Here is a 17,853-nt window from a genome sequence, read left to right on the forward strand (position 1 = left end):
GAGTTATGGCTGATTTTAAAAATACCAGTATTTTAACAACTAAAAAGTTTGATTTGTTAGTATTTTTAAGTGATTTCTATCCTGCCTTCCATTTTGGCTAATTTACTCAGTCTTCTATTTGATCTTTAATTACAGGCCACAAAAGAAGTAATAGAACGGGAAGCGCCAGGAATGGCCCTGGCGATGCTGATGGGATCACTTAATGTTACACCTCTGGGCATGCTCTCTAGGTAAGAAAGTCACCAGCACATTACAAAGAAAGTCAATTCCCAGCCATTAATCAGTACAATAGAATGACAAACCTAAAAATCCTTAGTCACAAGCCTTTAGTTTACCCTTTTTTATCTAGAGTTGGGTGGGAATATCCCTTCTAAATAAATCTTAACCAGTTCCCTTATTATTTTTCTTTCTTTTTGCTTGTTAAACTTTGAGAAAATGCTATGCAACTGCTGAAAGTAAACAAAGAGTCAAGTTTATCGAGATGTAGTGATTCTCTTTTGTGATGGCTTATAATTACTAATTGATACTCATTAATGTAGCTAAAAACCAGTTTAATGAAATTAGCCAATAAAAATTATTAGTAACTTATTCTCACAAGTCAGGAACTTACAACTTTTATTCATATTTATAAATAGGCATAATAATAGATTGTCAAAAAATTCATATTGATAATGTTTTGGCAATTTCTTGTATTTAAATTACAACATTAAATTAATATATTATTAAATTAGTATGTTTAATTCTGTGCTTTTTAATGCATATGTGCATGTGTGTGTAGGCACATGTGCAGTCCAGGGGGCATCAGGTATCATTCTCAAGAACACAGTCTTCCATTTTTAAGACATTCTCATTGGCCTGGAGTTCATCAAGGACTAGACTGGCTAGCCAGTGATCATCAGGTTTTCTCCTGTCTCCACCTCCCCAACATTGAAATTATACCTTCACAGGTTTTGGGAAACTCAGGTCCTCATGCTTACTTACAAGTATTTTACCAACTGAGTTATCACTCCAGCCTACCTTTATTGACATAGATGGTGACATCTCTTAATTATTATGGCTTGTTACTATTTCAGCAAATCATATATCCAATAAATAAAGGCAATACATCCTTTATAATAAAAGCATTGATGTAATCAGAATCTTTTAACTAATGACTGTTGATTAATAGAGAATCTATTGCAGCCAAGTAGACAAATGTCATAATGTAAGTGTCATAATAGGAAATTTAATAATAGCAAAGAGCTAAACTTGCATAATGGAGATTTAAAATTTAAAACAATGCTAGTTTTTAAGGAACTCAAGTTAATTTTTTTCTTTTTAAAAATACATTTTTATTTATTTATTAATTTGAGAGAAAGAAACAGAGAGAAAGAAAAAAAGAGAGAGAAAGACAGAATGGGTTCACCGGGCCTCTAGCCACTACAAACGAACTCCAGATGCATGTGCCCTCTTGTGCATCTGGCTTAAGTGGGTCCTGGGGAATCAAACTGGGATCCTTTGGCTTTGCAGGTAGATGCCTTAACCACTTAACCATTTCTCCAGCCCTCTAGTTAATTCTTGATTCTTCTACACTACTTTTATAAACCCTTACTGATATTACCCAAACATATCTAGGAAAGGGTTACATTGATTACATAATGCTAACCTAAAGGATCCTGCAACTTAACTGATAAATTTATATTTCATATTTGTTAAGGTAACTCATAAAGGTAAAAATAAGTTTCTCTAGTATAGAAAGATTATGTTTTTCTTATTGAAACACTTTTTCTGGGTTAATTTGTCCTTTTTCTTCCTTATCTCCACAATTGCTGGGCAGCTGAGTAAGTGAAAAGTTCATTATCAGGAACATATTCGAAATACTTTGGAACAAGTTTATCCTCTTTTCCTGAGGGTCTTGATAATTAGTATGTACATACAATATAATATCAACTTTCTCTGGCTTTTTTAAAAATTTAATTTATTAGTTTTCTTTTCAGCAAATACAGGCAGTTTGGTACCATTGTTTAGGCTCATCCATGATCTACCCCCTCCCAATGGACCCTCTTTGTTGATGTAAATGGGTCATGCATTGTGGAGTTAGTCCACAGTTATTGGTACCATAAATGTCTCTGCATATCATGAGCCAACATGTGACTCTGACATTCTTCCCCCTCCCCACTTCCGCAAAATTTCCCGGAGCCATGTTGGGTTCATTTTTGGTCTGCTTCAGTGCTGAGGTGTTGGGGGCCTCTGAGGCTCTGGCTCTCTGATTTGGTAGGAGTTGATTTTTCTCTGTGTTGGTCTCCTTCCCCTTTGTGCTGGTATCCAGTTCATCAGGAAAGCAGCACCCTTGCTTGTTTCACCAGTTTTCTTTAGTTTCAGTCAGGCCCCTTTTGAGGTATGTTGGGGCAGCTCTCTCCCTAGGATCTGCATCTATCTGAAAAAGAGAAGCAGATTCTCCAACGGAGAGTAAGTTAGCACTCGTAAAATTGAGATAACACTTACTTTTTGATAGAGAGTTTAATAGGTGTAGGCCCTCTTGTACGCCATGATTGATGGTAGCTTGATATTGGAGAGTGGGCTTATGTTTGGGTGTGGTTCTGACTTGTTTCCCAGCTCCAGCTATGGGTCTCCTACCACTGAGGGGATCAGTTAGCCAAATCAAGAGCAGTTGGTTCCCCACCACGACTGTGTGCCACTATTGCACTTGTGTGAGCATCACACCAAGTTATTTGTTACTAATTAGGTTAGACCATGAGTTGCTTGGACAGATATTGGTCATTTCCCCCAGTCGCCCATGTAGCACCTTCTGGCACTAGACATGCTGACTGTCTGGGGACTGACTCTCTCCTGGCTTCCAGCCATGCCGTTCCATTTTAGGTGTCAGCTGCGTATGGAGTCTTCAGCAATAGGGTCTTACCACTGACCTTTGGTGGATCATCAAGTACTCTGACAGAAGTCTGTCATTGTCTTAGGAAACCTTGTAGGTTTCTCTGATCAAAAGCTCATTGTGGATGATAGCCCCATGCTGGTAGTGGGGGTTACAGGTCAGTGCCCACTAAGAAAATGAGGAAAAACATTACTAATATACAAGAGTTAGAAAGGAGAGGGGGGGAGGGGGAGAGGGAGGGAGGGAAGATGTAGAAGATTTAGGTTAGTCTTGATCCTACCCTCTCCAGTCTTGTGGTTCAGGTGTTTCCTGTAAGGATCTAGTGAAGGTTCAGCCATTTGGTCTGCCTTTTAGGAAGTAGAATTATATGGTACCATTGCCGTTTGGGTCCAGATTAGTGTTTTCCACCCCTTTGATGCCCTCCCCTCCCTCCCCATTCATCCTAGTGTCTAGTCCTAAAAAAGCTGACTATAGAGATACCAACAGACCCAGTTATACCCTTACTGGGCATCTACCCTAAAACCTTCAAACCACAGGCCAGAGAGATTTGCTCAACCATGTTTGTAGCAGCTCAATTCGTAATAGCTAAAAGCTGGAATCAACCCAGATGCCCATCACTAGAAGAATGGATAACTAAGATGTGGTATAGCTACACAATGGAATTCTATACAGCAGTAAGAAAAAAACGACACAAAGAAATTTGAGGAGAAATGGTTGAACCTGGAACAGATCATTCTCAGTGAACTTACCCAATCACAGAAAAAAAATCGACACATAGTCTCACTCATCTATAACACCTAACCTGAATCTACCCAAGATACCTTACATACCCAGCAAGCACCTCATGGCTTTTCTTTTTGACCATAGTCTATTTGACTCATACTTTCCAAATTTTGGAAATGAGATAGTATTATCTATTACCTATGGAGAAGAAAACTTGAATATTTATTTTATTTTGCTTTTTTGTGGCCTCTTAGAAGTCATTTTTATTATAGCTATGATTAACATTGTGCTTCATTTCTACAATACCTGCATATCTTACATTTTGAGCATACTTTTATTATAGAACATCATTTTGTATTATAACTGGTTGTTTACTTGTTTATAGAGCCTAATTAGTGTAACATCCATAAAAGCAGATGCTTTATCTTATCACTTTTATATCCTTAGCTACAAAAACAATTTCAGGCAAGAAATACTGAATAAAAAATAAAAAGGTTTATATGTTATGGGTAATAATAATTTTATATATTTATTTATTTGAGAGAGAGAGAGAAAGAAGCAGATAAAGAGAGGATGGGTACGCCAGGGCCTCCAGCTACTGCAGATGTACTCCAAACACTTGAACCACCTTGTGCATCTGCCTTACTTGGGTCCTGGGAAATTCAACCTAAGTCCTTAGGCTTTGCAGGCGAGCACCTTAGGCAGTAAGTTCTCTCTCCATCCTCATGGGTACTGCAATTATTTGTGTACTTTTCTCTGACTACTCTGAGGACATTTTTTTCTTTTTATCTGATTTCAAAACGTTGATTATGATATGTCTAGGTGTGATTTTCTCTAAGATTTCCCTTTTGGATTCACTGAACTTTTAAAAAAAGTATTTAATTAATTTATTTGTCTATTTCTTTATGTGCCATGGGGGGAGAGAGAGAAAAAAAAAAAAGAATGGGTGTACCAGGGCCTCTAGCTCCTGCCAAAGAACTTCAGATGCATGTGCCATGAACAGCTTTGTATATTTGGCTTAACTTGGGTACTGGGGAATCAAACTCTGGTTGTTAGGTTTTGCAGGCAAGCACCTTAACCACTGAGCAATCTCTCCAGCCCTCACTGAGTTTTTTGAACTTGTGACTTTCTATTCCTAGTCAAATTTTGGAACCACTAGTTTTTAAGGTTTGTTTTATTTCCCAAGCACCAATTTCATTTTCTTCTCTGGATTAGTGACATGAAATTTTGATCTGTTAATAATGTCTCACAATTTCCTTGAGATCTTTTTATTTCATATTAGCTCTGAAAAAGTTCTGTTTGGTTTCCCTCTTTCACTTCCATTCTGCCTTTGAACTTACCATTTGAAATATTTCTCAGTTCTAAAATATTTGCTTTTTAGGGTTTTATTTCCCTGCTAAGGACTTCTATCTTTACATTTGGTTTAAAAGCATTGACTTTAATGTCAGTGAAGAAGATTCTATTAGCTGTTTAAAAATCATTCTTGTGGAAGCTGGGGGGATGGGTGGCTCAGTGGATAGAGCACTTGCTACACAAATACGAGAAGCGAAGTATGGATTGTCAGTGCCCAGTTCAGTGTCTGGGAGGCATGGCAGCCTGCCTGTAGTCCTAGCACTTGAGAGACAGAGACAGGGGATCCCCTATGTAAGGCCTAGATTCAAGGGAGAGATCTGCTTCAGTAATTACAGTGGAGAAGGATTTAGTAAGACACCTGACATCACACTCTGGCCTCCACATACATGCACACACACCTCACATGTGCACCCACACCTAAGTTCACTGTGTGCATATAAACACAGATGCTTGTACACCACACATGCACAGGTGACATAATTTAAGAAAGTTATTCTTCTGACAGTTCCAAATTTAACTTACCTTGGAGGTGGCATCAATTGATTCCCCCCCCCCCGGAAGAATTGATCAACTTTTTCTGATTTTTTTTAGTGTTGAATAATTTTGTATTGTATCTGGTCATTTTTGGATAGTGAATTGTAAGTAAATATTTAGCCCCTGCTTAAATTCTCTGGGCAATGTTACTTCCTTAACAACCATTCTGTTTAGGTTCAAAAGCCTGTAGATGACAGTTCAGATTTTGTTATACTCTAGGGGTCTGCTCAGTAAGGAAATCCTTATCAGTTAGTATAAGATTTGAACAATGGCATGCATGTGTTTAAAGGTCTGTGTACAGTCCTTTAAGTCACTTCTGCATCCTCACAGCTCACAGATGAGCCCAAGGATACATGTGAGTTCACGCACAGGAGTTAACACCCCACCTCTGACTCTCCCTCCAGTAATTTTTCTACATTCCCCAGTTTCCAGAGACTTTCCACTTCTTCCTATCCAATAAGGAAGAAGAAATTTCTTACAGAGTATTCATCCTCTGCTATATTAATCCTCTGCTATTGTGTCTTTATCTACAACTGGAACACCTTTTTGGGCGGGGAGGGGGGAGAGGGCAAAAGATTTAAGGAGGAAAAAACATGTACCAAAAAAATAAATAAATAAATAAAGCACAGACTTTTCCCCTCTAAGCTCCTAGTACATAAAGGCTGCCTTTTGTTTTCCCAGTAGCCAGTAAGATGAATCTTTTCTCTGGACTTTGTATATCTACACCGTCACCATCACCATCACCTTCTCCATCACAGTGTTACAGCTCCACAATTGGGACTTGTCTCCTTGAGGGCTGCTTATTAAAGTGTTGACTTCAGTCCCCAGTCTGTCTGATGAGCTGTTCTTACATAACGAGTGAATGTTAGGAAGAGTGCCCTTTGCTTCCATCTCAGCCTAACATGACGAGCAAGTGCTGTCGTGCGAGGCAGATCCTCGAGTTCACATCTTGTCATTTAATTCCAATGTGGCCTTAGTGAGGCAAATTACTGAACTACATTTATCATGAAACCTTCCTGAATTCAGTAATTTTTGCTCACTTGTACATTTTAAAGGAATTGCATCCTTTTTCTTTTAATTCTTTGCTTATCTGGGTTCTGGGGAATTGAATCTGGGTCCTTGGGTTCACAGGGAAGTGCCTTAACCACTGAGCAATCTCTTCAGCCCTTGAATAATTTTTTCCTTAAACTTCATTAACAATAACAAGGCAGTCAGTATGGTTACACATTAAGGAATGACTTATCCTAGGGTTTTTTCTTAGTTTTATCATTTATTTGGTCAATGATCACTGTACTTTTGTATGGACATCACATAGCTTACAGAAATATCATGAGCTCTTGTATCAGTTTATTCACAGATACATATATGAATAATTAGAAATAATTAATTCATAAAAAGAAAATTTATTAGTTCAATTTACAAAGAAATTTACCATTGTCATCCTAAATAGCTCACATTCCAGTTGTACTTTAAATATTCAGTCCATTTTCTAATTACACAGAACTTTTTGTACTACCTCTTGTAATGTATAAAATAGAGAAGAATCAGCCTACTTCTGCCATGATTTGTCCTATTGCTTGCCATTATTGGCAGCTTGGTCTTTATGCTATATTTGTTAAGGAACAAAATATAAAAACTATAATAAATAAATTTATTATTTGTGGGGGACAGAAAATCTTTTCCTTTTTGTGTTGTAAGTTTTTTCATAAGTTGTTTAAAAAATTCCTAAGGAATCTGATCACCTTAGTAGTATTTATATAATAGTATCAGGCTAAAAATTATTTACCTCAATTGAGATCATGTGACTTTTGTCCTTGAGTCTATTGATATGGTGTATTACATTTAATGATTTGTATAAGTTGAACCATCCATGCATTTCTGGGTTAAAAACAATTTCATCAGGGTGAATTATCTCTTTGATCTGTTCCTGTATTTGGTTTGCCAGTATTGTGTTGAGAATTTTTACATATATGTTCATGAGAGAGATTCATTTGTAATTTTTTTTTCTTACTTTTTGTTGCTGTTTTGTCTTCATTTGGTCATGAGGGAAATTGGTTTGTAATTTCTTTTTTTGTTGTTCATGTGTCTTCACCTGGCTTTGGTATCATGGTAATGCTGGCTTTGTAAAAGGAAGTATTCCTTTTCTATTTTATGGATAGTTTAAGACACACTGGTATTAATGTGTCTGTCAATGTCTGACAAAATTCACAAGTCAACTCACTTGAGACTGGACATTTTTTAGTGAGGAAATATTTTTATAACTACTTTTGTTTCATTGCTTGTTATAGGTCTGTTTAAATGGTTTATCTCATTTTGTTTTGATTTTGGCAGGTTGTAGACCTAGAAATTCATCCATTTCTCTGATAGATATGCCAATTTTTACATTTTAATATTTTACTTATTTACTTGCAAGCAAAGAGGGAGAATGGGCCCAACAGCTCCATCATCCATTGCAGATGAATTCCAGATGCATGAGCCACTTTGTGCATCTGGCTTTATATGATTACTGGGAAATTGAACCTGGGTCTTTAGGCTTGGCAGGCAAATGCCTTAACTGCTGAGCCATCTCTTCAGCCCAGATATTCCAATTTAATACAGTATTTATTTATCTATTTATTTATTCATCCATTCATATATTTGAGAGATTGAAAGAGAGAGGCACCAGGGCCTCCAGCCACTGCAAACAAACTCCAGATACATATACCACCTTGTACATCTGGCACAAGTACTGGGGAATCAAACTTGGGTACTTAGGTTTCCCAGGCAAGTGCCTTAACCACTAAGCTATCTATCTCCGCAGCCCGAAAATATGTTTTTAAGGTATATCTTATGATTTTTTAAAAACTTTCATTGGTATCTATTGTAATGATGCCCTTTTCGTGTGTAATTTTATTGATTTGGTTTTTTTCTCTCTTTCTTTTGGTCAGTTTTGCTATGCTTATCATTTCGAATTATTTGTTACATTCTTTGTATTGCTTTTTTTGTTTCTGTTTAATTAATTTTTTATTATTTTTTCCTACCTACTGATTTTTGGGTTGGCTTGTGCTTTCTCCAAAGCTTAAGATGTGACATTAGGTTATTTATTTCTGACCTCTCTAATTTCTTAATAATGGAACTTAAAGAAGATTTGCTCTGTTTCCAAGTATATGATCTGTTTTAGAGAAAGTTCCATGTACTATTAAAAGGATGTGTATTCTACAGCATTTGGATGGAATGTTCAGTAGATATCTCTTAGGTCCACTTGTTTTTTGAGCACATCTAGATGCTTCTGTATTTATTCATTTGCTGGAACCACCTGTCAATTGGTGAGGGTAGGGTACTGAAGTCACCTACTACTATTGTGCTTGGGATTATCTATGACCTTACATCTAGTAGTGTTTGTTTAATGAAATTGGTTCCACCCATATTTGGTGCATATATGTTTGGAATTGGAATGTCCTCTTGTTGTATTGTTCTTGAAAAGATGTAGGATCCCAAGGTGTCAGACGTGGGTACTATATTACTCCCAGAGTAAAAGCAGGAGTGGCCCAAGCTGGCATGTATGCCTACTATGCAACTATCCTAATAGCACATTATCAACAGTGTTCCTTTTGATTTCAGTAATTGCTTTTGGGTGACCTTCTATCTTACTTGAGTGTGAAGCTGGTTCCCTCTTTGGTGCACTGTGAACTTTGTTCAGCTGGTTATATAGGTCTGCTCTGTAGATCAGCACTGCTGGATGCTGGGTGGGATAGGTGTGGTTCTGATCCCTTGGTGTCCTGAGATCTTCAGTGGTTTCAGTTGGTGGCACCTGGTAGAAGGGAGGGTGTGGAGAGCTGTCTGAAGTTGCTCTGGAGCTAATCCATCATGTAGTCTTCTCCTCCAGGGTTTTTAAAATTTTTGTATTTTTCATTTTTTTAGAGTTTGCGAGAGTGGGGAGAGAGAATTGGCAGGCTAGGGCCTCAGCCACTGAAATCAAAAGCCAGATACTTGCGCCACCTAGTGGAAATAAGTGACCATGCACTTGCCTCACCTTTGTGCATCTGGCTTAAGAGGGATCTGGAGAGTTGAACATGGGTCCTTAGGCTTTGCAGGCAAGCACCTTAACCATTAAGCCATCTCTCTAGCCCTGTTTTTTCAATTTTATAGGATGGAATGACTGGGAGAGTCTCTTCACACTAGTTCTGCTCTTGCTGCCTCAGGCAGGGCCAGGCCAGTAGACAACCTTCCCAGTGGCCACTGGCTCTGTCCCAGTAGTTACGAATTGGTCTTGGGGATTTTTCTGCTTGCCTCTGCTTTATAGTTTGGGGTAACTTCTTATTTAAATTCCATTAGGATGATTTTCCTCTGGTCTCTGAATATACCACATACATATTTCTGTTACACTCTAGATCTACCACATGGGTGCTCTCACTAACTCCGTGCCTGCTACCTGTGTAATTTCTTTAAACTCAGGGTAATCGTGAATGTAACTCTCTTCATTACTAATTTCTGTTCTGAATTTCTTAGTCTCTGCTTTGCTATTTTCTCTCTGCTATTCTTCCTTAAGTCACCACCATTTTGTCTTTTGAAAAGCACATGGCACATCTAAATCTTCCTACACAAGCTCCCAAATCCTATCTTCCACATGCTTGTGGCTCTACTCCAGTCTTTCTTTGAAAGCCTCAGTTTCTCTTAAGTGAGCTGTCCACATGCCTTCAGCTCCCTCTAATCTCTCTTTAAACGCCTCAGTTCCTCTTAAGTCAATGTGCTTGCAGCTTTAATCTCTTTAAAAGCCTCAATTTCCCTTAAATCCTAATCTCCCTTAAGTAAACTCCACAGTTTGTGATTTCCCTTAAATAAACTTAATAATTCATAATTTATTCTTCTTGAGTCCATCTGTAATAATTCTTTACTAAAGATAGGATACTATCCAAAACATGGGGTTCATAAATTCGGGGGTACCCCTTCTGAATCCCATAATCCTGCATCAACAGTACCCTGGAGTGTAATCTTTTTAAAAGGCTGTCTTTTGCAAGATTTATTTCATGTTTATTTCTTGTGTATTTCATGACGTAAGGATTATAACTTCTGGACTGGGGAGATAACTTAGCAGTTAAAGGCTTTTGTTTGCAAAACCTGCCTGTTCAGGTTCAATTCTTCAGCACCCACAGCAAGACAGATGCAAAGTGGTGCATGCATCTGTGATCCTAAGGCACATACAACAATGGGAGATGGAACCAGGAGAATGTTAACTCCAGGCCAGCTAGTCTGACATTCATTTGCAGTCTGGCAGTTTCCTGGCAGTAGCCAAGAGCCCCTGTGTCAAAGAAGGTAGAACACAGACACCTCAGAACTGTCCTCTGACCTCCACACGTGCACCGCAGTACATGACCTGTGCACACACATACATACACTTTTAAGAAAGATAACTTTGACCTAATTTTTCAGAGCTTTTTGCATAAAATAGATTTGCTAAGTGCCTAAATTACTTTGATAATATGTTAGGTACTATAGAGAAAGGTACTTGATGTTTGTTTGTTAGTTTGTTTTTTTAAAATAGAGTCTGTCTATGTAGCTCAAGCTGGCTTAAAACTTAAGATGCTCCCGACTCAGCCACTGGAGGGCTGCTTTCAGATATGCACACCAGACTCATCTTCTCTTGCCTTTTTATAGGTCCTGTGCAAACAGATGTATATGCCCAAATAAAAAGAACAGTCTAGGCCTGGGGAGCTTGCTCACCAGTTTAAACACTTGCCACACAAGTATGAGTCCATGTGTTTAGCTGCCCAGAACCCATAAAAAAGCCAGACACTGAGGTAAGGGTCTTTAACCCTACTCCAAGAAGGAAGGAAGACAGGAGAATTTCTTGGAAACAGGTGGGCCAGGTAACTTGGTGAACACAGTGGTGAATAACAAGAGAACCTGTGCCAAATAAAGTAAGAAACAAAAGCCATCACCTGAAGATACCCTCTTGACCTCCACATGTATTCTATAGTACACATGGACCCACACCTAAGGTAATAAACCAACACATAAATAATGAAGTTTGTAAATTTAACTTCAAACTAGAAGGGGGTTAGCACAAACTTTAATGATGAAAACTTCTAAACTTATACCAAAATGAAAAATATATATTTTTTTCTTGTTTTGAGGTACGGTCTCACTCTAGTCCAGGATGACATGGAATTCACTATGTAGTCTCAGGCTAGCCTTAAACTCACAGTAATCCTCCTACCTCTGCCTCCCAAGTGCTGAGATTACAGGCATACACCACCACACCTGGCTATGAAAACATTTTGTAGTAAATCCTCTTACAGAGTCTGCCAAATTGCTTTATCCCTTATGTGTTTGTTACATGTTCAGACAATGGAATTATTAGGAAAATGCAGCACTAACAATATCAAGCAATATCAAACAGTTTCAGTGCTAAGGGAAACATAAAGTGATACAGATACAATGGACATTTGTTTTTTTGGTTTTTGGGTTTTTTTCAAGGTAGGGTCTTGCTGTGGTTCAGGCTAAACTGGAATTCACTATGTGGTCTCATGCTGGCTGTGAACTCACAGTAATCCTCCTACCTCTGCCTCTTGAGTATTGGGATTAAAGACATGTACCACCATGCCCAGCTTATAATTTGCTTTTATACATTGAAATTCCAGGTGTAGTTATGTACCTTAGAACAGTAGATTTCAAAAGTTTTGGGTATAAGCAATAGTAAGAAATAGGCTTTACACTATAGGTCAGTACCTGCATTCATATATCTGTGCTTGTCTCTGTGTATGTGGATATGTATAACATGTAAAGGTATGTTGTAAGCATATTAGCACATGCATATGAGAAGAAAAGTATTTTTAAGTTGCTGATTATGGTGCTAAATACCTATAATTTATCTACTCAGAAGGCTAATGCAGGAAAATCACTTGAACCTATGAATTTGAGACCAGCCTGGGCCACATAGCAAGACTCTGACCACCAAAATGAACACATTTGTCCATGCATGCATGTGTATTCATTATATGCATGAGCTTTGAAAATATGCTAAGTAAAAGAAACCAGTCACAAAAAGATCACACATTATTCCATTTATATTAAATGTTGAGAATAGGCAAATCTAGATACAAAAAGAACATTAGTGGTTGCCAAAGGCTACAAGTCTTGAGAAAATGTAGAATGATTGCAAATAAGAATGAGATTTGTGTTAAGCAACTTTCTGTTGCTATGACAAAGAGAGAAACAGAGAACTAGCTTAAAAGGGAGAAGATTAATTTTGGCTCAAGGTTTCAGAGGTTTCTATCCAGAAACTCTTGGTCCAGTTGCCTTTGGACCTATGGCTTAATAGGAAGAAGCATGTACTGTTAGAAACTGCGTACCTCATACAGCTAGGAATGCAATAAACACTTCAGTGACCTGCCTCCTACGTTAGGATTCACCTTTAAAGTGTTCACCACTACCGAATAGCTGCTTTCCTTGCTTCCTTACGTGCACTTCTTTGATCAGTTTTACATATTATGGTCAGAAATATCTCTCTTGAAAGTACAAATATTATTTTGTTTTCCTTTGCTCATAGCTTTTCAATGGAATCTGGTGGGTTTTTGATTTTTTGTTGTTGTTTTTTATTTTGGTGGTTGTAATTGTTTTGCTTTTCTTTTTAAGTAGAAACTTTGTATGGATACATCACGTGTTGGTACCATTCCTTTCCTCCCTGCCCTCATTCCAAGGTAGGGTCTCACTCTAACCCAGGTGGAACTGGAACCACTCTGTAGTCCCTAGCTGGCCTTGAACTCATGACAGTCCTCCTACCTCTGCCTCCCAAGTATGGGATTAAAGAGGTGCTCCACCATGTCCAGCTTGGAATCCATGTTCCACTGTGGATAAGGTTTTTAGATTAGAAACTAAATTCTAATTATGGGAAGGTAGAGGTCAGATCAGCAGGATCAAGGCTCCTCTTTGTTTCTACGAAGCCTCAGTACTACTGACATTCTCCTGGGCTTTTTCGAGATCTTGCTTCCTAGACCAGCTTCCAATAGGACCTTTACTTACCTTTTCATGGTTCGCTGTTTCTCAGTAACTAGTGAGTAGCCTTTTTTTTTTTTTAGTTCTCTTCGTTAAAATGGCTGGTATTATTTTGATCTCTCTACTTCCCTGAACTGGATGCCAGGGTGTTTTAGTATTTTCTCTTCCAGTTGTTTGGATTTTGCTGAAATTATAATAAATATTGAGAACAAATATTTCATTCAATGATCTCTAAATTAAAACACAAAGTAAATAACAGAAAAAAAAAAAAGAAACAACTCTGGGCTACAGAGATAGCTTAACAGTTAAGATACTTACTGGCAAAGCTAAAGGACCTAGGTTCAGTTTCCCAGTATCCACAAAGAGCCAGATGCACAAGATGACACGTACATCAGGAATTTGATCACAATGGCCAGAGGCCCTGGCGTGCTCCCTCCCACCCTCTGCCCTTCCCCCTTCAAATAAATAAATTAATTTAAAAAAATGAATTCTTTAAGAGTGCTTTCTTCAGCTGACATATGGTTATCATTTTAGCAGGACTCTTGCTGGCATTCATTAATACCAAACTCATCAGTCCTGAGTCTTATACATAGCATTTCCTCCATCTGTAATGTTATTCTCTTTACCTCTGTAACACCTAGTAGTTTTACATGTAACTTAGATTTTCCTTCCTTTCAGAAACTTTTTCTTAACACCTCTGGCCCCCCCTTACCAAAGATTAAAATTTCTTTCCTAGCTGGGTGTGGTGGCACACGCCTTTAATCTTAGGATTTGGGAGGCAGAGGTAGGAGGATCACCATGAGTTCGAGGCCACCCTGAGATTACATAATGAATTCCAGGTTAGCCTGGGCTAGAGTGAGACCCTACCTCGAAAAACAAAAAAAAACATTCTTGCTAGTCCTATTTTCTTTTCCTTAATGTGCCCCTGTCATTTATTTAACATCGTTAACAGTTACTGACATTTTTCTATAAATCAGAAAATTCCCCTATGGAAAGACTATTTTGCTCACTCTTGAAGCTCCACTTCCTAACACTGACTTACCTATTGTCAGTATATACCAATTGAAATAATCATTGATTGAATTCATTGTAGAATCTTTATATATTTTTGGAGTATTTTTTTCCAAGGTAGGGTCTTGTTCTAGCCCAGGCTGACCTGGAATTCACTATGTAGTCTCAGGGTGCCCTTGAACTCACAGCAGTCCTCCTAGCTCTGCCTCTTGAATGCTGGGATTAAAGGTGTGTGCCACTACACCAACCATGCCTGGCTTGGATTTTTTTTGTATTTTATTTTATTTTTATTATTTATTTGGGAGAGAGATGGAGAGAGAGAGAAAGAAAGAAAGAGAATGGTCACCTCAGGGCCTCCAACCACTGCAAACGAACTCCAGACGTTTGCACCACCTTGTGCATCTGGCTTACATGGGTCCTAGAGAATTGAACCTGGGACTTTGGGCTTTGCAGGCAAGCACCTTAACCACTAAGCCATCTCTCCAGCCCTGTAGAGTGTTTTTAAAACAAAGGAAGGGCTAAGGAGATTGTTCAGTGCTTAAAGGTGCTTGCTTACAGAGATCAAACAACTCACAAAGAATCAAAGTGACTGATTTAGTTTATCAACAAATAGCCAAAGAGATTTAGGGAAAATAACAGATACAATCTCTCCTAGCTATATAGCAAAACCTGTCATATCAAATATACATACATACAAAAAATAACAATCAAATATTATAACTATCATTTATATTAGCTTTTTATTAGGTTGTCAGTCTAGTAAAGATGAAATATTCAGGGCATGGAATGTCTGTGCTTAATTATAAAATGTTTCAATAAAAGGAATTAATAGAGCCAGGCGTGGTGGCGCATGCCTTTAATCTCAGCACTTGGGAGGCAGAGGTAGGATGATCGCCGAGAGTTGGAGGCCACCCTGAGACTACATAGGGAATTCCAGGTCAGCCTGAGCTAGACTGAGACCCTACCTCGATAAACAAAAAACAAAACAAAAACAAATTAATAAGCTGAGTCTGGTAGCACATGCCGTTAACCCCAGCAGTCAGGAGGCAGAGACAGGAGACTTGCCGTGAGTTAAGAACCAGCCTGAGACTACAGACTACAGAGTGAGTGCCAGGTCAACCTGGACTAGAGTAAGACACAACCTTGAAAACAGCAACAAAACACACACACAAACTAACTTCATTTTCATTTGTCATTAACCTTGTGGAAACAAGAGCTAAAAGTTTCTTGAAAATCAATGATAAATTTCATAATATTTGATAAATTTTAAAAAAATAGAAAAACATCATTGGCAAGGGCAAGTTTATAGACATTATGCTTTGAATAGAAACTCAAGATGGAATCAAACTCACTTTGTGAAATCACAAAGAACTCAGAGGCTGTGTCATTTAAATTTTTTATACTTCAAGTTATTTTCCTCACCTCCAAAAAGATGTTTAGAGTATAACAGAATAATTATTATGGGTATATTTCTGAACTATAAACTTTCTAAAATAATTAACACTATATCCTGTGGGGGAATACTCCACTCTTTAAGTGATAGATGTTTGCAGTGTGTTGTCATATTTATTGCATGACTCTAGGAAGTCTTAAAATTGTTAAAATTCAAATCTTGGTGCTAGTGATAATATAATCATTTGGTAATAATTTTGACTAAAAAACTACACTGTAGCTCCATAATTAGGAAAAACTCCTAAGTAAATGGGAACACATTAAAAAATTATAATTACCCAATGCCTTTTTCTCTAACTAAAGTAATTTATTAAGTTTTGACTGCCAGAACAAGCCATATTTTAAATAAATATCACTGACATTAAAGGTTAGAAAATAGGGCTGGAGAGATGATTTAGAAGTTAAGGTATTTGCCTGCGAAGCCTAAGGACCCAGGTTCAATTCCCCAGTACCCATTTAAGCATACATGGTGGTGCATGCATCTGGAGTTCATTTACAGTGGCTGGAAGCCCTGGTATACCCATTCTCTGTCTCTCTCTTTCAAATAAATAAAAAATGTTTTTAAATAAAGGATAGAAAGTAAAAAAAATATATACAAGAATGAATTCTAGGATGAAGAAATTAATCAGTATACATTTTCAGATATATTTAAAGGTTTTGTTTTGTTTTGTTCTGTTTTGTTTTCAAGGTAGGGTCTCACTCTAGCCCAGACTGACCTGGAACTCACTCTGTAGTCCCAGAGTAGCCTTGAACTCAAAATAGTCTTCCTACATCTGCCTCCCTACTGCTAGGGTTAAAGGCATGTGCCACCATGACCCAATTGAAAGTGTTAATATTAATGCTATCAGCTCTTCACTTTCAGATTGTAAATAGGACAAGGAAAAATAAAGAATGAAATACAGGACAGTTTTAGGTTATTTTAGAAAGTGAAAGTTATTACAGAGAAAATTCAATCATTAGAACATTTGGAAAAATCTTACAAGACAAAAAAAATCCTGGCTTAAAAATTTTTTAATAGCATAATTTATTTTTCAAAGAAAAATGAGGTAATGTTACTAAATCAAACCATAGCTAATTAATGACAGGGCATGATTCTAACTCGTCTAAAAATTCAGAATTTCAATTATTGACTAAATCATCTAGTACCTTTCCAATGTTTCTTATCTATCCAGCTGGCTTAAGAATGGACTAAAGGGCTGGAGAGACGGCTTAGCAGTTAAGGTGTTTGCCTACAAAGCCTAAGAACCCATGTTTGGCTCTCCAGATCCCATGTAAGCCAGATACACAAGGGGATGTAAGTGAGCAAGGTCGCACATGCACACAAGGTGGCACACGTGTCTGGAGTTCCATTGCAGTGGCTGGTGGCCTGGGAAGCCAATTCTCTCTATCTCTTTCTTTTTCTCTCTCATGGGGTGGGGGAGAATGGACTGAAAATTAACAACCATCTCTCAAAAACCTTTCTAGTTTAAAATCCCCATGATCATCGGGATTCTTGTAATGAATGGACTCTCTAACCTCTTCCCTACTGCCATTTATATGGTGTGTGTGGGGGGGGGAAATCCTTGTTCTTTATATTTCTACATTTGTTGAAAAGTAAAAGTTTGAATCTAAATTTCTCCCACTTGTTGAGTATTTTTGTTTTGTTTTGTTTTTTATCTTTATGTATTTATTTGAAAGTGAGAGCTAGAGAGAGAGGAAGAGAGAGAGAGAATGGGCATGTTAGGGCTTCTAGCCACTGTAAACAAACTCCAGACGCATGCACTCCCTGGTGCATCTGGCTAATGTGGGTCCTGGGGAATCGAGCCTTGAACTGGGGTCTTTAGGCTTCACAGGCAAGCACTTAATCGCTAAGTCATCTTTCCAGCCCTCTTGAGTATTTTTTTAACTTATTTTTGAAAGAGAGAGGAGAGACAATGGGTGTGCCAAGGCCTCCAGCC

General features: G+C 37.9%; 1 protein-coding gene across 10 annotated transcripts in view; it reads left to right on the forward strand.

Annotated features, from left to right (window-relative positions):
- The window catches only part of Gphn (gephyrin), a 450,651-nt gene that overhangs the window by 228,300 nt on the left and 204,498 nt on the right, over positions 1 to 17,853 (forward strand). For all 10 annotated transcript variants that reach the window (XM_045154682.1, XM_045154684.1, XM_045154685.1 and 7 more), the window contains exon 5: positions 136 to 230. In XM_045154682.1, the coding sequence (XP_045010617.1) occupies positions 136 to 230 (95 nt within the window). The remainder of the gene's footprint in view (positions 1 to 135; positions 231 to 17,853) is intronic.

Source organism: Jaculus jaculus, chromosome 7 (genome assembly GCF_020740685.1).
Source record: "Jaculus jaculus isolate mJacJac1 chromosome 7, mJacJac1.mat.Y.cur, whole genome shotgun sequence".
Taxonomy (NCBI): Eukaryota; Metazoa; Chordata; class Mammalia; order Rodentia; family Dipodidae; genus Jaculus; species Jaculus jaculus.